The sequence below is a fragment of the Carassius auratus genome, chromosome 24 (assembly GCF_003368295.1).
Source record: "Carassius auratus strain Wakin chromosome 24, ASM336829v1, whole genome shotgun sequence".
Lineage (NCBI taxonomy): Eukaryota > Metazoa > Chordata > Actinopteri > Cypriniformes > Cyprinidae > Carassius > Carassius auratus.
The window spans coordinates 18,321,686-18,344,938 of NC_039266.1; the positions used below are offsets into that span (position 1 = coordinate 18,321,686).

General features: G+C 37.6%; 1 protein-coding gene across 6 annotated transcripts in view; it reads right to left on the minus strand.

Moving 5' to 3' along the window:
- Positions 1 to 23,253, minus strand: part of ntng1a (netrin g1a) — an 84,812-nt gene that overhangs the window by 40,277 nt on the left and 21,282 nt on the right. For all 6 annotated transcript variants that reach the window (XM_026201408.1, XM_026201413.1, XM_026201412.1 and 3 more), the window contains exon 3: positions 1,903 to 2,546. In XM_026201408.1, the coding sequence (XP_026057193.1) occupies positions 1,903 to 2,546 (644 nt within the window). The remainder of the gene's footprint in view (positions 1 to 1,902; positions 2,547 to 23,253) is intronic.

Genomic DNA, 23,253 nt, shown 5'->3' on the forward strand with positions numbered 1-23,253 from the left:
AAGAAAGAATGAAAAAGAAAGACACGGAAGGACAGGGAGAAAGAAAAGGTTGGGTGTAGTTTTCAGACGGAGAGGGAGAGAAATACAATTGCTGCAGTATCTACTGTAGCATATATGTATATATAGTATATGAAATAAATTTTACTGAGCAACAGAAATTTAACTATAATATAATTATAATAAAACACTGTTCCTGCTTTATATTTATAAATATATAGAAAGAATATAATAGATAGAAGATATAAAATAGTCTATAATCACAGTATTTACAGTGACTTTACAAAGCCACCTCATATGAAAGAAACTTAATTTTATTTTTAACTGTTTCTCACACAAACACGACGCTGCTCCAATGACCCTCATAACAAAATATGATATAAAATCATTATTAATAAATATAGCATCTTCAAACAAACAAACATGTACCAAAGTGTACCTTTTCCTCTCTTCTCTTTCATTTTGCTGACCTACTTACAGTAGCTCTCCTTTCTAGGACTGCATCTCGGCTACTTTGTTTCATACCGATATAGACTGAATCTCTTCTGAGATCAGGAATCCTGTGCTTGGGGTCATCTGCCTCCTGCCAGACTCTAGTGGCTCATGCACCGAGAACATTTCAGGGGATGAAGGAGCGTATGCTTCCTGTGAGTATGTGTAGTGAGATGAATCATGATTCTCCATGACAGGGAGGCTCAGAGAAAAACCCACGACAATGAGCACGCTGCTGAACTCTGGATTACCTTTTAAGAAACAAGACGACAAGTCACTGCTCTCATAAATATCCGTCAGAGATGACACTCACCGATCATCACTGCGCACCATTAATGAGAACACAGCCTTGAGGGAGGTTTCAAATTTACAGCCTTCTGTGATCAACTGTCATCTTCCCCCACTAACAGGTTTAGAAACATTCACACATTCAACACACAGAAATTGTACACTCCGATGTAAAGTTTGCTGTAGATTAGACTTTCTCTGTCTACATTCCGCAGTCTAATTCCTCTATAATAAAACAATGTGAGAGCTAAACTTTTACAAAAAAATTGTGCAGAATATACTGTACTTTGTACTATTACAAAATTAAATAATAAATAAACATAATGAAACATTATTTAAATTATTATTAGTAGTAGTATTATTTCTAGTGTATTAAAATGACAGAATTTAACCTACATTAAATATTTAAAATAGGCTTCCTTTGAATGAATTAGCATTCTAATCATTGACCTCTGACACTAATGTGATGAACAGGCTGGGACAGTTGCTGAACTTAAGCTCGTCTCCTTGTTTTAAGATGAAAAGAAATGAACATGTAAAGGTGAGATGAGAGGGATGTGGGTATGGCCCCTGATACGTGTATAATTAGAGAATGAACTCCTGTTTATAGCCTTGGTGTCAGAACAGCGAATTTCACAGTTTTGAGATTGATCACAGGGTGTCAAATTAGAAAGTGTATTTCAGAACATTGCAACAATTCCTGACTACACAAGAGTTTAGTGAAAGGTGGAGAACAATATAAAAAAACATACTAATTTCAATAAGGTTCTCATTCTGGAAAAATACACACACACTGAAATTAAAGAGTTAATGAGAACAGTCGTTTTTGCGTGATTCCAAAAGTACATCTATGCACTTACACTAAATGTTTCCCCCAGATCTTTTTTTATGTATTGTTAAAAATAATTGTAAGACCAATACAATGTAGTTCTGTCAAGCTGTTTAAATAAATAAAGCATATGCATAAAAAATTCCTCTAAAAATATCAAGCGAAGTACACCTACCCTGCCTCCCAATACACAGAACTACAGAATGAGAAATAGTTTGTTAGGGGAAAAATAAGAAAAGAGCCTAAGGCAACAAACCCCAACCAAAATTTGACTGCAACTGTGATAAATGTCTTACCTGCCGTGTACTTTAATGTCAGAGATGGCATAGAAGTATCTGGAAAGGTTGTTCTCATCCACCATGGTGGCGCCCGTGGCAGGCCTGAGCAGACGTATGCGCAGGTCAGTAATGGTGAAAAAGTCTCTCAGGTTCTTGGTTGTGTCCAGTTGTCCATACAGCGAGGCCATATTGTGCAGCTTGGGGCCGGCGAACAGTGCGAAGCGGTCTTTGATTTCGAAGCGTACAGTCTTGTCGTTCTTCCACACGTAACCTCTGGAATATTCCTCGGTGCAGATAATGTCCAGCAATGTGTGCTGGGTAATGTCCCTCACCGTTTTGGGCTCCATAGTGAAAGCGTCAAGGCAGTCGGTGGCGTAGAACTGGTAGGGCTGCCAGCTACGTCCATAGTCCAGAGACTTCTCCAGAACCATCTGCTCCGGCCGACCCGACTCAAAAGTGATGACAATGTCGTCGGTCAGCTCAATGGTCTTGTTCCATGACAGGGTTATGTTGACAGCCAGAGGTTTAGGGTACTTCTTCCAGGAGGATGACTGCCAGAAAGTGGTGGGGTTGCGGCCCTCAAAGTCGAACATGAGCTCAGGGGGGTGAGCCAGTTCTTCTGTGGCAGCATCACACTCGTTGTTGCACATATATGGGTTTTCCTACAAGATAAAGACAACAGTTAAGTGAGAATCCAAACAAAGGTGCTTTTAAATGAGCTTTATCATATAGTGTGCAAATTTGGGGTATAGGCTGGTTCAGGCTAATGAAACAAAGACATCTTATTTTTCAAACGCACTGGCCTTGTTGGTACATAAGCGATATTTTGGACATGAAGCAGTGGTTGAATCTATTCTCTAGCTGTTGGCTAAATCCAGATAAGCACTGGCCATTAAATGCCCAAAGACTCATACATCTTTTATAGAGCCATTTAAAGTCAAGTTCCCGTATGTAGACAACCAGTAAAATCAGTCTTGTTTAGCACATAATTTATGTGAAGATCATTCCCTGCCATGATAATAAAGAAAAAAGAAATGGAGTCTCTAAAGGGGTGAAAATGGACAGGAATTTCATGTTAAAATTCTCATTAAAAAGAGAAAAATATGAAGGTCACACTGACAAAATGTGAATAATACACTCTCCTCAAGTCATTCTTTTGCATAAAGGCTACCTTGTTCTGCACCTTGAGGTAAGGACACCCAAAGGTGCACTTTTGTCAGCCCCTGCTGACAGGTGAAAATATGCCACAGATCTGCAATTCATAAAGAGGGACTGAAACAAGAGTGCTGCTGGTTTGCATGAAGATTGTATTGGCTAATGTCACTGTCCTTTTACACACTTTAGCAACCTCTCAAACTAATCAGCGTACTGGTATGTTCAGCTGCACCACATGCTGGCGTGCACTAAGCAGGGGCTCACAGGGCTGTTATACTGTTGGGTGGCGTTGGCGTCCTCCAGGAAATACCTCTCAAGAGGAACAAGCTCCAATTTATCTGAACAAGAAACGCAGCAGCTGATTAAGTGGGAGATGTTTGTCTCTCTGCAGGAATCCACAGACCTGGACACTGGGGAAGAACATGGTGATAAGGATAGGTGGAGAAAGGGACTGCAGAGAAGAAAATGAGTGACACAGTGGCAGAGAGGTACACAGGGAAAAAAAGGAGTTCTTCTGTTAATAGGCTTTTCCTCTTGCCTTGTCCTCTAAAGCAATGTGACAACAAAGCCCTGACAACCATTTAACCTCTTAATTCTGACAAAGTGGCATTAATATGCTCTCCTGCCAGTCCTCTACAGCCATGGACATAGGCCTGGAGAATGATCAGACCCACCAGTGGGTCCACATGCCTCTCATTAGACCATCTTGTCAGGAGGGCAGAGCTGTTCATTCATGCTGTTCTATCGCAGCATGTGCTTCAGGCACTAGTTCTCCTATGAAGAGAAGAACTAATTGGTGTCCTCAGCACTCTATATTTAGTGAGCAAGCATCAATATAACTATTGCTTATAAAATGAAATAAAATTCATTAAGTGATTTTAACAAACCCCTTCCCCAAAGAATCAAGCTAAATTAAGTTTAAATTTTGTTTGTGTATTCAACATGAATGATAACTCCTATTGCATAGCTTGTTGAGGGGTGGTGTGAAATAAATTTTCCTCCTGGCAGGCAATAAAATGTGAAAACAAATAGCATAGACTTACACTGATGCCATATTTAGAAAGACTTGATGTTGGGCAAGTACCTAGCAACCAACCAGCAATGCTTAGAAACGCATAAAAAAAAGAATATAAATATAAATATATATGTATATATAAATATATACAAAAATAAATATATATTAAGGTCCACAATCTGATTTCCTTTCCCCAACACACACACACACACATAGACCTACACTTCTTCACAAACTTGTGTAATTTATTTATTTTTATCCAGAGGGCAGTTATCTGTAGTGTTGCATCTGCAAAAGTAAAGGCTGATATGAGGAAATAGTCTGCACAGAAATACCTTATAAAGATTCATTTGTTTTTGTTTTTGTTTTTTAAGTCACTGCAAACCTTCTATTTATCCGAGGGACATCACCTTTAAATGCAGCCCTTGAAAAGAAAAAGTTTCCAGTTAGAAAAACTGACATAGCTGTCAGATTGACAGAGATCAGTAATTATGTTTCTATTAATCCTAAACTGATCAGGACACCCAGGATATGTGGACCAGGGATTTTGATGGCTGAGTGCATTTGGAAAAGCAGACAGCTTTCTGTGATTTGGAGGTAATGACAGTGTAAGGCTAAAAACTGTTTAAGGTTAAACCCATCCACAGAGTGCTTGATGAAGTCTGATGAACAAGAAAGAGGGCCAGAGATAGAGAGAAAGAAAAATAGAAAGAGATATGTGCTGCACATGCGCTGGTTCTAATCCGGGCCTGTTGTCCCCATTAAATGTGTTCTGGGTAATTTCACACCAACAAACATGCACACAGTTGTCATGAATCACCTCACACTTGCTTCCTAAACATAGCCTTGAAAAAACCCACCCGTCTTACAAATGCCGTTTGTCTGTTCAGTGCCTGGCTGAGCGTTTTTCTCACGGCTGAGAACACATATCGCTGTGGAATGAAGATGTATTATCAAAGCAATAATTTGTCTCAAACAGAAGAGTGCAAATGAAAGCCATGTTAAAAGCCTGCCTCTTCACAGGCACAATCAACAGTGTATGCTTTCACTCGATAACGACTCCCATTATTTTCCTGCTGATAATCTCACACATTGCAGGATCAAGAATGACTCATGTCAACATTTCCCAGTGCACTGAACTCTATATAGCATCTGCAACTTTGCCACTGCCTGGCATGGAGGGTATTGTAGCATGACTCTCAGACAGTATTAACTATAACCCCATTTGCCACTGACCATTTGAACTGCAGCCAGTGGGGAATTTGCATTATGTATCAATACATGGGTTGTGCACCACTCAGAATTTAATTGAGAATGCCAAATCCTGAACTGCAATTTGAATTTGAAAGTAAGGATGTTGAATTAAATCAAAATATAACTAAATAATAATAACAAATAATAGTGAGGTGGGAATTTCTGGACGAGGGCAGAAGTGAATGAGATATGAGTGTCCCACTGGCAGGCAAGGCTTCAGATTACCAGATCACCAATGTGACTGAGTATAGATTTACTGTGGCTGACAGCAGACTGTGATATATAGGACCAACCAATCAAACAAATCTGTTTGTGTGACAGATGTTTGTGACATGTAACCCAGATCACAGAATGCTGTGTCTATTTCTATTTCTCTTTCTTTTCCCACTCGATGGTCCTTTGTGGAAGACATATGTGCAAATTTCTACTCCAACACATCAATATGCATCGCAACACAGCAAGCGTATTGTCTGTTCCATCACTTTCTTGGCATGCTTTTCACGTATTTGATTGTGGCTGTTTTGAGCTCTTCAGAAATGACAAATAGATCAATATTGTTTCATTGGAAATGAAATTACTATGCAGCGGCCACACTGAGATCAGTACTCACGTTGTGAAATCTACTATGTAATCGTTTCAGCTAAAGGAGAGCAGCGTGAAGAACGATTTCTCCTCAATCGTTTCAAATGTTAATGTCTAATCTGTCAGAGGCCATTTTGCCAGACCACACGACAGGCTCAGGTCAGGCCATTTGCATATATCTTTTCCGGGTGCTGACATGAAATGATATGTTCACTTGACACGACATTAGCCACTAAATTACAAAGGAGAAAATTAGATTTTAAGTGCATGGCTTGCAGGTGTTACAAATAAACATGAGTGTCTGGTCATGTAATTTCCCTCGATCTCTTTTTCGCTTTCTGTCTCTCTCTCCCTCCCCAGACTGCGGTTAAATCCATCACTTGTGCATAAATGAGACCTTGGTGGAGGGATAGATTTCTCCAAGGCCCTCGGTTTGATTGAAGCTCAGGCTCCTTTTCAATCTGCCTCTGTGCTCTCACAAGCACCTTTGAGCTCGTCCTGCAGAACGGCCACAAACGCACTTGGGCTTCACCGCAACGCTGCTTGAATTCAGGAAACACAGATTACTGTGTGTAATAGACCCCAGGATAAATCCCACAAAGAATTACATTCACGTTTCCAAACTAGAGGTCAGCGGGATGAAATAGCAGACAAAAAGAGAAGCCAGTTCAATCCCCCTGCCGAATGCATTGACACATAAACACTCTGCCTGGATTTAACAGATGCACACACATCAGCATTTTCAAAATTCTCCCACAGGTTTTGGTGATAGTAATTATAAGTCAAGAAGTGAATGAGTTAAGTGATGTGAGCTTTTAAAATCTAGTTAGTGCTAGATGCATAACTATTATTATTACTCATACTCTCACAAAAAACCTCTAACCTTCAAAGGTAAGTAATACCGTTTTGCCCATAGTTAATTTACTATGTGTGCTACAGTAAATAATCATGAATCAATAAAACAATGCAGCTTTCACTTGATGGATGATAAAAATAAAAAAAAATAACCAAAAAAAAATTCACTAGAATATGACAGACAGACAGACAGACAGAAAGACAGATAGATAGAAAACAAGCATAGATAAATATAACAGAACAAAGATACGAATGAAATAAGCAGTGCTTTGTATTTTTCAGGTAAATCTAACAGTCTTCAGGTACAGAAATTGAATAATCAAATGTAAAATAACACTGCATAGTTGCAAACACTGCAAACCAATATTATACGGTTACACATCCATTTTATTGTTTCCCTTCATCTAAGCAATAAGCAACTGTGTTTACAAGGATACTTGCAGAGCACAATATTTCATGCACAAATAGATGCAGAAGTGAACAGAATTTTTTGTTTTTGTGCATTTGCGTGGGCCTCACGTGTCTACACCGGACACAAGTGGCACGGCACAATGCAACAAAAACAGTGAAGCCATTATATTCAGTGATGCTGTCTGTCTACACTGGATGGGGTGCGCCACAACAAATCCTTGACAGAAAACTGATGCCACGCTCTCTTTATGACGTACTGACACAAAGTTCAAATGATATGGAATAATCGCTTTGAGTCCAGTGTGGACATACTTTGGGGCTGTTCACATGTCATGCCTAAAAATGCAGGGGAAAATGCCATTCACATTGTTTTCTCCATCTTTCCAAACCACTTGGGAGCTTGCGCTTTTATGGCGTCTGCCATTGCTAAGCAACCATGACCTGTGCTTTCCTGAACACATGGAAGTTTCAACAAAGGATCAATGGATTTCCAGCACTGAAAATTGGGTGCAGTAGCTCTGCTACTAAATGTATTTAAAATGGATATCTCTGTACAGCTGTCGCGTTTGGTGTAGACACTGTATCTGTGTGTGATCAAAGAAAACAGTTGGTCTAAACATTTAACGATCAGTAGCCTATACTAAAGATCGAACACATCCTGTGATGTGACTATTGCGGATGCACGAATCGTGATATTGATGCTAAATCAACAATATATTGTACAGCCCTATTAAGCATGTAAAGTACTGCATGAGGGCATAGCTTTGAAGATGAAACCTCATTCTTACATCAGTTGTTTATCAAAAGCTCACCACTGCCGTAATTATTAATGGCTTTCTGCTGCCATTTAGCATTTAGAGTGATTACATGTCAGATCTCGAGCTCAATAGAAGAAATCTTTTCAGCTTGCAGTTGTGTCTGTTTGTCATGCTGGGTCAGCATTGTCAGGGCCAGAGGTTCAAACTCTTTGATAGCTTGAAAATTAGTATAAGAATGAAGTCAGGACGAAGTTAGACACTCCACCCCTAATGTTATGAGTAGTAATGAAGAGAAATTCAAGTGCGGGCAATTATTTCCTCTATTCAATGCCATAAAGAGTGTCAACTTATTTTATTCATAAAAAGACTTAGTCAATACATGCAGGGAATCACCCATAGATGATTTCATTTGACAAGTACAATAGATCATAAATACCAGACGATCTGCCAGAACTAATCAGCAGTATTACTACAGAGCACAGAATCACCACACACACATTATATTTACACATGAAATGAAAAAAATACTTGCCTTTAAACGAAAATCTGAAATGCCCAACATACACTCCTTAAAAGGATGCAGTATCATAAAAAACAGCAATTACTTAAATCCAAAATTCTGTCATGAAACCTATAGGGAGCATATTCGGTCAGGACTATGATTGAAACATGAGGAGCCAAATTCCTCAGAAAGGAAAATCAATTCCTAGTGCCACAAGTCAGAAGCAAGTCCACTAACCAACCAACTCTTTCACAGAACAGCTTTCAACATTAACACCATTAGAACAATTATTGACAATTTCAGTTCGGAGAAGAGATTGTCAAATTTGGGGAAAGTAATCAAGATTGATGGTCAAAGAGATGAACAGCCTGACCATCACATGTAAACCCATGAGAGTGAACAAGATTGTTGCATTGACTTCCCTCCGGCTAGAAGAACCAGACTGAAATTCCTAAGGGGACCTTTTAACCTCTGGTCTCCACAGAATATCCATATGTCAGAGAATGGCACAGGAACTTTCACAGATGTAGATGCACCAAAATGAACTCAAAATGACTTCTAATGGATTATCAGTCCATTGCTTAACTGCATATCATTTATGAAACCCGACATCATGTTTCTTATCACTTATTGTGTATGCCTTTTTAATAACTACTGAATAGCTTAACAATTCATATTCATGTTTAGTATGTATGTGTTTCAAACTGCTTGCGTGAAACGTTTCGGACCATCAGTTATTTGTCAAATATATCATATTCTTGTTATAGGAATCATGTCCAAAATTAGACCCTGCAAGAGCGGGACATTCGGACCACGTGCTTGATAAGATACCATATGATACCTCGAGCAAAGGCAATATCTAATTGGTCAAGACAACATTTGAGGTGTGTTTAAATTACAGTTTAAATACTCAGGACAACATCAAATTTACCTTTGGTTTTTGCTCCTAGATTTTGCTTTTAGTCATGCTTTTAGTCATCACCCACACAACTCTGCATCGTCAGCCAACGCCCAACCACGGGCTTCCCAAGACATCACTACAAGGACTACTGAACTTCCAGCCAATCAGCAACCTCGGGAAATCCCCTTTTCAATGACAACAAAGAGAACCCCCTTTACACAGGCAACACAAGTAACCTCCAGACTCTGATCTGTACTAGTGTATATAATTTAATTTTAACCTCATTGAGGAACTCAGTGCGAAGGTTAATTAAGTGATTGATGGCTGTTCATGTCTATGCAATTTCACGTATTGCTGTAAACTTGGGATTCCACATTTTTATGCTCTTAAACTCATCCTTTCCTAACTTTCTATCTTCCTGCAACTTGTGTGAATGTGTGAGTGCGTGTGATTATGTGTTAGATTAGTTTATATGTCTTAGGTTTATCTAATACAGCCTTATTCATATTGAAAAGAGAAGTATCTTGTGTTTTCTGCTTACAAGTTAATGTCTTAAACTGCTGATCTTGTTACTGTGCTTATTAATAGTGTTTTCACTATACTTTGAATATTAATATCCAGTGCAGAGTTGATGTTATACGGCTCGTTCAATGAATTGCTGGCCGTCTCAGTGATCAGCCGTGAAACAGTGATTCTGTTAAAATTCCCTTTAAAATCTTAAATGATTCCCTTTGAGCTAAATTGACCTGTTTCCCTTACACTATATATGGAGGCTATTTCATATGTTATATGTGCAGCAGCACAGTAGCATTTTGTGGATGTATTCTCAGTAGCAAGTCTCATTATTTGCTCTGCCGCAGCAGCAGTGTAGCAAAGCTAGTTATTAGTATTACATACACCAGAAAAATATACTTTTCCAATTATTAGCTACAGGTAAATATGGAGGAAATTTGCTATTCTTAGATTTGTTTAGTGTATATAGCTCCTCAAATCCTACCAAGTTTATTTGTGACCAGCGTTTCACTCTGACTTTAATAGTTTGTGTGGCACATTTCAATATGGATGTTTTGAGAAGCTTTCGCAATGTAGGCTTTGTGAAAAGGCTAGTACTGAAGGATGGGGAATCACCAAATTTATTAGATGTGACGGCAAATCTGAAATATAAATGCTATTCATTTCACATTCAAAACATATTGTCATTCATAACAGCGGTTATTTAAATATAGAAGCCTGTCTAATTCTAAGGGCATTTTTAATACAAAATTTAGAATAGGTTCAAATTCAGAAATGAATAATTGGCTTGTTTTTTAATACATGAATTCAAATTTTAATGGCATTGGCTACAAACCACAAAGAAGCTGAACTGAAATTTAAATTGGAATGACAGAAGGATAAATTTACTATATTATAAACGTTATATGAGGACTTGAGGAAAATATGATAACAAATATACAATGTATTCCCTTTTATAAAATACTGAGACTGGAACAGTTGATAAACTGATTAAAGCTAATTTATTGGCTTTTAGAGAATTATTTACACACTCTTTCATTGAGCCACCCACTGGGATCATCCACATCTCAGCGGTTAACAAAGCATCTTTCACAGTGCATGACCGGGACCACAGTGTGGGTTACTATGGCAGCAGAAGTCTGTAGAGGCTAAGGCTGTCCAAGGAGTCTTAGACCTGATAATCCTGGCCTTGTTTCAAACTGACTGACAGATCATATTTCCTCTTTCTTTGGTCCTTCTCCCTCTGTGTTTTCTTCCTTCAGTCAGACATTCATATTTTGCGTGTCTGCTCCACTGCTATGGCTGAATGAACAAGTGTCTGTGCTGACCGCATCCTCCTCTGAGGGCATCCAGGATAGAAAACTAATTTCACCAAGTAAGATGTTCAATTTTGCATCATTTCCAAAAGACTAATATTTTTATGATAATATTAATGGGCTAGATCTAAGGAGACAAGGGTTGGTTGCAGAGATCCTCAAATCACATTACTGCAATTCATAATGTATTATAAAGATCTGCGATATGGACCCATATTGTTCCTGCCAGCTACAACTTGCATTTTAAAAGTCATTTCTCAGCCATGTCATTGGTGAATCTCTGTAAATAGCAGCCTGAGGGATTAATTCAGAATAATTTCATAACAACTCTCTGCGATTTGGGATCTTTGTGACAGGGAAATTGTCTCTTGATATGAGAAAAACTTCCTTTGAAATCTCAGACCCTTAGAACAGCCATTCAACTCATGATATAGTTTCCGCTTAATTAAGAGTTGCGGTGCAGACGGGGAGTTTTACATTAATTACTGTGGGCTGTGAGATCTCCCTTTGTGTTTAATCTGGTTTATGTTGCATGTCTGACAATCTCAGAATAGCAAATTGGGTTGGCTGCTGAAGGTGTCAAAAGAATTCAATCAAATGTCCCTGTTTGACACCTTCTCCTTTCCTGGATATAACGAGTTTTTTTGTGGCTGTATTTTGCTAGTTTTTTCTTGAGTCTGGAGCACTGTAGTATGATTAAACTCAATATGACTTTGAATGTTGGCTGTGTGTGGCAGAAAGCGTCAATGGTCTTTTAAATTCGGCTCCTACCACCCCTGTAGATCAGTGAAGCCTCTCTGGCCCATCCGCCGGGGATTCTTTTACTCTTTTTTCTCTGTTGAATGTGAAATATGATTGACAGATGACTCTAGGGACCAGAGCAAAATCCTCTGTACTCTGCTAGACTTATTCATGTGTGCACACACACAAACATCCTTTGTGTTTACAGAGACAGAAAGACAGGGAGTGAGAGACAGACACTGAGAAAGAGCACTGCCTTGTTACACTGCGCAAAAAAAAAAAAAAAAAAAAAAAACATTTAAAAGGTCAATATGCATTCTAAGCATGATTTTCTTTTTTTTTTTACTTTCCCATGTGTAATGAAACCAGGATGTCTTTCAGTCCAGACGGACTCATTTGCTTCCTGACAAGCTGCTATTAAAAACTCTAAAAGGACCATCTTGGCTGATTAACTCCACTCCTCAGAAATAAAAGATGAATTAAGCTCTCTTAAAGTTACCAATTAAGCCTTGCGACTAATCTAATGAGACAACCCAGAAAATACCACGAAAAGCCCTAAATTCTTATTCTACACTTGTCAGGGCTCAGCGCGGGGGTCTACAAGAGCGCGTGTGGGGAATCAAGTATGGAGAGTTCAAAGTGTCTAGTCAACATCATACAATATTACAAAGATGGACCTTTTCCATAATTCTGTAAATAAAAATATGAATGAATTTATATAATTTTAAACATTGTTTTTCTCTACATAAATGGCTTCATAGGTTTTGAACAGCACCACTCAATGAAATTGAGTAGAAATTTCAGTAGAAATTTTCTGTTTTCTGTTTTTTTATTGAAGGCAAACCTATTTATTCTCTGCTCTGTTATAGTGAGTTCAAAACAAACATACCTAACCTAAAATACCTTAGATACTGGAGATAGCATCTGAACAAAGATATTGCACTGTTTTCAACCTTTGTAGTAATACGTTTCTTGAGCACTAAAACAGCATATTAGAATGATTTCTGAATGATGTGACACTGAAGACTGGAGCAATGACTTTACTATCACAAGAATAAACTATGTTTTAAATATATATTTTACAAATTAATTTTAATTTGTAATATTATTTTACAATATCACAGTTAAGTAAATAAAATAAATATAGTCTTGAGTAAAAAATTACTTGTACCTACATTTTTCTGAGAACAAAGGTTAGTACATTTCGGTGAACTCTAAGTTTGAGAACTCTAATATTTTTCATATGTAGAGTTGAGTTTGGTATGCACCACATGCTTTTTTATTATTTAACTAATCTATAGGCCTGAAATAACTTTAAGATCTGTGAACAAACTACAAAAAGAACAACTGTATGAACCTGCATAACTCTGCACGCTCTTCTACTCCACATTTATTAAATTATTTATTTCTGTTTTAAATCTCTGTTACAGACTGAACATTCCGCTATATCCTCCTCCTTCTGTCTCAAACCCTCTTTTCTTTCACTGATGTTTATTGTCAGTTTTTTTCTTCATTATTGATGTTTATTGTCAAACTATTCCTATCTCCTTTTCTGCTATTCTATCTGTTTCTCCAGCAGGCCCCTTAGCTCCGACTCTCAGCCACTTCTCTCGGCTCTGTCTGACACATCTCTCCTTGAGATCGATGCAGTTGACAGCTCTGACTGAACTTCTGCGTGGGGGCTTGTGATTTTTATATGCGAAACGGCACAAAAAACCCCTCCAATCCTCTGCTAAAAGATCTTTCTTGTATTTTTTTCTCTCTTGCTTTCTCTAAGAAAGAAATTGTCTTTTCTTTGGTTTGTATCTGAATTATTTTATTAGATATGACTCAGAGTGTAAGGCCAAAGGTGGAAGTGATGCACGTGTCTTGTATAATGCTGGCCTGTCAATAAGAGACCAGTGCTGATGCAGCCATTCACAAACACATGCTTACACATACAGAGAGGAGCAATCTTTCCTTCCCACACTCACTACACCACAGTAGCACCTGTCTGTGCTATTTGCCACCGTATATATTTCATGTCTCAAAGCTGCCCCAGATTCTGCTGCAGACTTTTGTCAACTGAATATATATATATATATATATATATATATATATATATATATATATATATATATATATATTATTTTCCTTTATTGTTGCCAAAAGGGTTTGGGTTTATTATGCATATAATGTCTGGGGGAAAAAAGGTCAACAGCCAACATTTTAGGTTATTTTATTTATTTATTTATTTTCAGAAAGGGATTATTTTGTGTTGGTGTCCTCATAGGCTTAACCATGCTGGTCCACCAGCTAGACTCGAACAAAAACAAAAGTAACCTTCAAAACTCAAGCAGGACATCTACACTGATCTAAACTGGTATTTTAAACATGACAATAAAATGCATTACTAATAATAATTGAAAACTTGCTATGTGCTGTCAGCAAGCCAGTAAGTCAAGTCAAAGAACAGAAAAATCTAAAAAATCACTCCTGGCGAGCCTTGACATTACATCTCTCTGAGGTAAAAGGTCAATCCCAGCAGCATCTTGCATGACTCAGGAAGAGGTCTGAAAGAGTTTTATACACCCCATGCAAAGCCTTCTGAGAGTAAAAATCATCAGCCATCTTTTTTTTTTTTTTTCAACAACAGCTCACTTTAAAATCACAAATTTAGATGGGTATAAACACAACACATTCAGGAAAAATCCTTAAACAATCACATGTAAAGCTTAAATGAATCAAAATAAAAAGGTTGCAAATAAGACATTACATTAAACCACTATCATTCTATCAAGGCTTCTTCACTGAGAACACTTCTCTCCAGCGGAGCGTGTGTGGGGTTCTAGCCAGCGGCAGAGGGAGGTTTGCTGTTGGCAGGGAGGTGAGATATCCCTGCCAATCCCCCTCTATCCCTCCGCCCTCTGATGGGAATATGGAGCTCGCTACAAGTAATTAAATCAGCCGCCATTCAGCTGCATAACTGCCTAAATTACAAGAATGACAGTGAAAAGGAAACATCAAAAGAATCACATTGCGAATCGACAATTGGTTTGAATCTAATTTGGCGTACTTCTGACATATTTGCAACAAATATCTTTAAGCATTATCTACAGCACAATCTGTAATTTTGTACATAAAAGATTATTAAAAGATTAGAATGGCACAACAATTCAACTAAATGGAAACTTCAGACCCATCGGCAGTCTGGACATGCATGAAGGTTCTTTTTACTCAAACTGTGTTTAGCTGAGACATGCTGTGAAAGCGATCCTTCATTTGATGCTGGCAGACAGAGAGGAAGTGAGAACGCTCAGGCTGAATGTAGACTGGAGGGTGGTTTTAACAGTCCCCGGTCAGACAACACTACAGATCACATTTATCAAGAAGCAAGAAGTGATCGCAAAAGGATGTTATTACAAACACTCGATTGGGGTTTACAGTGAGTTTTGTATAAGTGTACTAATCATTTCATAAAATGTCTGATGTAGCTTGATGCTAACGTTAGCTCTAATGCTACTAATAGCAGGTGCATTTCTTCTTCATAATGCATTTCTGTCACAATAATTCATGTTATGTCGTAAGAAAATGTTTTGTTGTATTTTTATAGTTAGACTTTTGATAAATAAGGGGTAAATGCATACTGAGACTGAAGTGAGATTGCAACATGGTGGCTTTGTAAAGCTTGAAATACCAATAATTATAAATAATTGAAATAATAATAATGATAAAAGAATAATGCGGATAATGTGTCATACCTGGTGGACGTGTGAAAGACTCGTTTGATGACAAGTGCCATAAATCAATCAGATTAACCTTCTCTAAAAACACACATGACATGGTCTTAGAAAATATTTCATTAAATTCTCAGTTTTACAGATTGGATTATGAAATTTCAATTGAAGCTTTGGTAGACTTGTGGCTTTAGCTACACCGTGTTCCTAAACTCATATCCTACATCAATAATTTATTTAACACATTTAAAAAAATGTTTTTAATATTTTAATTTGTGTTTTTATGTTTAAGCTTCTATATCTATTATCATAACAGTCTGAGTAATTCTGATTCCTGAACAGTAAACTTTGAAGTGTCAGCTTTGTGAACAAATGAAGATTATGTATCTAGTCAAAAGGAATCATGAGCAAAAACCTTTTTATTTTGTAAGCAATTTCTGTCTCCATGCCAAAAAATGGGGGGTGACTGGTAAGGGGTTAATGGCAGTAGGCAGGTGTTTTTTTTTTTTTCTCAACAGTCCAAAAGTAGTCAAAAAAGTGCAAAAGTGATGTGCTTCCCAATGAATAACTAACATTGCTCTCATTTGGACATCTTGTCATCACTGACATATCCCATGTCCCCAGGGCATTTGGACTCCTAATGGGTCTGTATGCAGTGAACATCCACTACCTCAAGCGCATGAAATACACCATCTACAAGAACTTGTGAAGAACATCTGCTCCCACCATGTGCTCGCCATTGGGGGCAGGAATTGTAGGTGGGGGTGTGAATATACAGTGCTCTCTACCCCCTTAATACCATGACGGAGGTTCTCTTGAGCAAGGCACTGAACCCCAACTGCTCACCTGGTGCTGCAGCATAAATCCTTCTAATGTTAACACTTATGAAATTTAGAATATTTTTTATTTTTATTTTAACTAATCCCTTCCTAACTAAACGGGGATTTACAGCTGTGCATGTGTTTATGACTCGTTATTACGACAAATCTGGTATGTACTGTGTTTTGATGTGTACTGCTTACACAAAAGTAGCAAATACAGTTTTTATAAGCTTTACATTGAAAATAAAAATTTTCACCATTGATTGAATTTGCAGAACATTTAGACTGATAACTTCCTTGCGCAGATGCGGCAAATTTGTCACAGGACACGCGATATGACAGTTGCGTCCGACTATATATGAACTAGCTGTTTTAATAAACATTGATTATACAGTATTTTTATATTTAACGTTAGTTGATAAGTATGTTTGAAAGTATATTTTTTTTATTATTGGTGATACCAGGCTCTCTCACGTGCAACTGCATGGTTTAAAACTCCAAATAGTTATGCTATGATAAGAACAGAGTCTCTCTCTTGACCCACCCATGCACAATAACATTGTGCATCGTCAATCTCATGGGCTGACGATATGACGATTTGAAAAAAAGGCCCAACACTAATGCAATGACGTTTCGTCGACTAAAACTAGACTCAAATGACTAAAATGTGACTAAGACTATTACGCATTTTCGTCTCAAGTAATAGCCTAAAACTAAATCAAAAATGCTTGTCAAAATTAACACTGACCAGGTGCTTCTAGTCTATACAGATTTACTGATTATAATGGGTGCGATCTAATTCTGTTTTCTAAGTTGGCCTTGTCAGACCGACACTGAACAGAGGTAGACACTTACTTGTTAAGAAGAATAAAGCATCAGTTAAGAAGAGGAATATAAAATTAGATATAATTAATATAAAATTAGATAAATATTTGTAACTGTTAAAAAAGAATGCTTTTCAACAACACATTAAATTATCCTGTCAAAATATAACCTCACCATCTACACTTTCCATTGTTGACTGACAATCCTCTCCTTAATTACAATGAGAAATGCAACATATTCAACTACATCATCTTGGTTAGTGAAACACCGTCCTGGGAAAACTCTGCTGGGTTTTATCAAGCTACCAAACTAAATTAAAAGGCAATGTGGCCACTGTGATACTCAAACGAAAGAACATTGTTTGCTTATTAATTTTTAATTGTTGCATTTAACTGAATTGTTTCACAAGATAATGCACCACTGTGCTACTTCAGTTCATCTCCTGAGTGTTTCTTAGCAAATGTGTGATAAATCATCCCGGCAAATGTGTACGCAAGGCTCCTTCACTCTCGAGGTTTGCAAGCAAGATATTTTTTTCTTGGTGATTCTGTGAATGGAAACAATATTTGTTTCTAAATTTGTGCTGGCAGCAGCTACCTGAAACATATCTCTGTAACCACAAGCCCTAATAAGAGGGTGGGGGGGATCTATAATAAAAATTTTCATTGGCAGCATAAGAAAACCAAGCACACAGGAGCTCAAACTGTGTCACTTATTGGTTTCCATGTTACTGCTTGTTTTACTGTTGTTTCGTAACAGCTCTGTAGTGACTCCCGAGTGACTGAGCACACAAACTATTCTACACAGCTACAACACAAAGTGGCTGCGGCTTTGTGATCATCTAAATTTATCTACAGAAATCAATAGTCCTAATGTGCAAAAGTGAAGAACATCAAACGGAATAGAATGAGACGATGTGTATCAGAGCTCGCTGTATTGGCTGATTTTTAAACCCTTTTTACGTAAAACACAAAAGAGGCTTAGAAGAGATAGATAAATGGTTGCAAAACAAGGGGAAGGAGTGCCTACAAATTCTGATTAAAACAGAATTACTAATTGCAAGCAAATGAGAGACAGATAAATAATTGCAATGTTTTTAGTTTTTTTTTTTTTTTTTTTATGAAAATCTTCTTATCATTCAGACTGAATTAAATTTAGACACCACTTCTTGTTACTGCCACTACGATATCTAAATTAACCTCCACATCTTTGCCTTGTCACTCTGTTTCTCTCTTGTCTCCCAGGGCTGATTACTTCCCAGGTTGGATGTCATTTATTCCCTCAGCTGTCGAGGTGTGGGCCAGACTCTTCTCAGCTCTCTGTCAGCTCCGAGGGACCAATGTTCTAAGGTTGTGACCGTGGTTAACTGGCTGTCCTTTTCGCCCACCCCAGGACGGCATGCATTGATACCATGAGTCAGTCTCCTGTCTGCTCCTGCACACCCCGTGGGATCCACTGGCCTGGCTGAGGATATTGAAACTCATTTTTCAGATTCCATTAGATTATAGTATATTGCTGTCAAATACATGGACATATTTGACTACAAACTGTGTGCAATGTCATGATGGTAATGTAATGACCCTGCTGAGATAATGTGTAATTGTTTACAATTCAACGAGGCACTGAATCATATTAAATAGCAACAGATCATGAGTAATTCAAAGTGTTTTTAGAGTAATGGCACAAGCATGTTTAAGTATGTAGCTCAGACCAATGCATCCACAGGGGGGATGGGTGGGAGCGCAAATGATAGATCGTTTTGAATCCAGTGGACCGAAACCCATCTGCTCTTGAAACCGAAAAAAAGACTTTCTGATGACCCCCAAAAGATACACAGAGAAAAATAAATGCTGAAAATTCAGATGCGCTAATTGAGGAAAAAATAAAACTGAATAAATAAATAAACTAAAGGTGCTGGTGTTTGTGACAGCTGTCAACACTATTATTGAGTAAGTTTGTAATTGTCATGCAGCAGGCGGTTCGTGGCCGAAAGGGAACAATTGAAGATGCTTTGGTGCTGCCAGTCAGAGACATATCAGCCTTCCAAAATGATCCACTGAATATTCATTAAGTTTATGGTATGCCTAGATTTGCCTCAAAATAAAAGCTGCAGAAACATTAGATGTGTGTAAGTTAATGAGCAATTGTATTCCTTTCTGACCTCCTTTGATAGTAGTAGCATGTCTATGCATTTTCATTATAGCTCAGTTATTTGAAAGCCATGTAAGGGCAGAAACAGAAAGCTTTGTGAATTATGCATAATAAAATTTACAAATTCAGATATTCTGAGATACCACACATAAGAGCTTGAAATTATTAATTAAAACAGTGGTGTTTAACTATATGTTACTACGTTAAACACTGTCACACATAATTTCATGGAACACAGATCCAATGGCAAGGAATACATATATATAAAAATGAATCTAAAAAGATTATGATTAATTAGCTATATATTTATTATTTTACTAAGATATACTAATGTACTCAATACTAATATACTAATGCTTTGTTTTCACATTACCATAATTTTCAACATTTTAATGGACAAATGTTTACAGTATTTCAGTAATGACATGTAATGAGATGCATTTGTAAACCAGTTTTCACTGAAGCTGGAGTTTTCAGCCAAAATAAAAGCTATACTGCCATATCAGTTAAAATAAAAGCTTATAGGTTTATCTCTTGCAAGCAAGGGCTAAAATTAACCGACATTCACAAAGTAAATAGCTTACTATAACAGGCAGAGCAAGCTCACTTTACATTTGAAGAAAATATTTAATATTGGGGTTAGGGTTTATATAAATGTATTTTTAAACTTGAAGTTGCAATGCCATTTTTCCCCCATTCCATAAATGCCACCTGCTGTCAGAGAGTGAAATTCAGCCTGTCTGCTATTTTTGTTTCACAAAGCTAAACTCAGTTCAACTCAATGTTGAAACTATACAATCAAATCATGATTAAAATGCAGTGGTTTGTACAAATTTGAAATTCATTAATACAATTTATGGCCAGTAACTTTTCTCAAGTCACCAGCCATAGCCAAACTTCATGCCCTGCGATATTCATTAGCATACAATTAAAAATCATGTGTGTATTCCTCATACAATCAGTGGTTTGTATAAAATGACTGATCAGAGTATATTAGAAGGCTGCATCTATTGATTTATTTGTCATAATGTTAGCGCTTTTTTCTACCATATGCCCGTTAGTAGTTGAGGAAAATTAGAAAAATTGCCACCATGGGAAAGACTTCAAGAAGTAAGGCAACAGAACAGTGTTCAGAAGAAAATGGAATTGTAAAGGTTTTGCTTGTGCTGTCTTTGGTGTACATCTAACCTAACTTGGATTTCCAAAATTCAGCACTAAGCCAGTCACACAAACAGCTGCCAGACTACATATCACTACTGCATGCAAAGAAGGCTACTAAATGCCTGAAGGCAGTCTCACCCCTTGATCTAGATCCTGAACCCTCAGACTGTATGTCTTTATTTTTATTATCCTCATGTGAAATCACCTGATGCCCAGTGTCAACAGCAAAGCTATTACGGTTCCACTTTAAGCCTAGATAAGCAACACAAGCAAGCTGATGGTCATACAAAGATAATATTTTTTTGGTTTTAAACCATCAAACCCTGAGCCTAAAAACACATTACCCCAAGAGCTCATCCGGGTGAGAACAGAAAGTCAGCACAAACATGTATACAACAAAATGCACTATAAAATGAAGTTACAATTAAATAAACTCCAAATAATGTAGAGAAATTCTGGCAAAAAGTCATCTAACTGACAACTATAAACTAAAAGCAATCTCTTTATTGAAAAGCGTTTATATGAAACGATTATGGCAGAAGACATGCCTAGCCTTCCAAATTGCCAGTTTAAAAATAGAAAGCCGAAACAACATTGGACGGAGATAATTCTGTAGAAAGGCCTGTCGACTGGGGAGAAGAGCGGCTTATGCTGTGTTCTTATCTACGAGCAGAATAAACCCCGACGCCGTGACACATGGCACGCTGGCACACACCTCTGCTTTCATCCATTCTCTGAAAGCAGAACAGAGTTCAAAAGCATTAGCCGAATTCAGTGCCAGTGTAAAGCACTGCTAGACATCTTTAGTGTTCACATACTATGACATTCTAAATAGGTTTTCTCTCAGCAGCAGAGAAAAACATGCTCTGATAACACTGATGTCCAAGCAAAAGTGCTATTAATTGGCAGAAGGCTCTTACAAAGTTCATACAGAGAACCATTTAAATCTGTTTTTGTTTGCCATCGCAAGAATATGTGGCATAAAGTTGTTTAATTGAAAAAGAAAGTGAAGTGACAAAATATGGTGAATTTGTGCTATGCATTTAACCCATCCAAGCGCACACACACAAACACTGTGAACACACACCCGAAGCAGTGGGCAGCCATATTGCTGCAGCATCTAGGGAGCGCTTAGGGGTTCAGTGCCTTTCTCAGTCGTGCTATTGATGGTTTGAAAAGAGCATTGGACATTCACTCCCCCCACCTACAATTCCTTCTGGCACCGAGACTCAAACCCACAATCTTTGGGAAACAAGTCTGACTCTCTAAACATTAGGACACAACTGTCCTAACACTTGATATGATCATAGCTAAGTGTAAACTACACCGAAAGCTTCAGGCAACCAGAATGGGCCCTGCACTCATGGCTCACTCTAGAGGAAATGTTTGAGGGGAAATACATTAGGAGGAGTAATTAGGATTATTAGCAGGGTGTAATTTGCTCAAGAGGGAATAAAACAAATTGCTGAGGCGTTTCTAAGCTAAATCGAAAATGAATACAAAATTAATGGCACGATGAATAGAGGAATTTTACAACTGTTGACAAGATGAACCCTGGTGTCACCACCAAACCGCCTAATTAGCAGAGAACGCTGCAGGGTCCAGACATATTGTGTCAGATACTATAAATTCTGACCTGTCATTTTCATGAAGCCGTTTTTCCGTTAATAGGTCATAGTCGCCGGTCATATGAGTTATTAAATAAAAACAGGGCCATAATCATTACTTGCATGCATCTGATTTGGGATTAAAAATCTGAACCTGAATTAAAAAAGTATATATACAAAATCAGCCATTTGTAATGATTTTTTTCTGGATAAGGATGGATTATTCCGATGGGAGTTTTGGTTCTAAGTAAATCGGTCCTCACAACGGATTTACATTAAAAAAAAAAAAATGTCTCATGCATGCAAGGTTTTGTTCTTCTTTCTTTAAGGCTGCTTCACTGTGAAAGAGCAGCTTGAAACAATAGGAGCTATGAGAAAAGGCCCTAATGAGATTTCTACAAATTCCAGCATACATCAGAGAAAATAGCCAGCAGTATGGCGGCTGTCGTTTTGAGCTATGAAGCTTGGTGGGGAGGGAGAGAACGAACACATTTAACACCATTAAAGAGCCCCTTAACACACCCCGAGATGAGCCGTTACTCCCAGAGCAACATCTGAGGCTCAATGTGTGTCACTAAATCACTTCATTTCTATTCTCTAATGCGCAGCATGTGGATATGTAATACATTTCAAGCCAAGGCTTTAGAAAATGATGACCCGCTGAAGTTACGAGAGTTTCACTTTACACTGTCTTCCCTAACTGTGGACAAAGATACATCCCCCTGAAGAATATATGTGGATAGCCACTAAAAATGCTCTAAGTTTTTTCTGTGAGATGATTAAAATGAAAGAAAAGTATATAATAAAAGGCAATGCTGCATTAGACAAGCTGTACAGTAGTTTATTTTATTTTATTATTTTTTTAGCTTATAGAAAGTGGAAAATGTCCCTTATTAAAACTAAACTGACTTCTTTCATACAAGAAACAATATAAAACAATTCAAATAAATAAATTCTCCTGATGCGTGATGCACCTGTCATCTAATGAGGGTGTAACTTAACCATCAGGGTTTGGCACAAATAAATGAATGTTTTTTTTTTAGTTTTTTTTTTACTTTTTTCTTATATTTGTGTGTGTGTGTTTT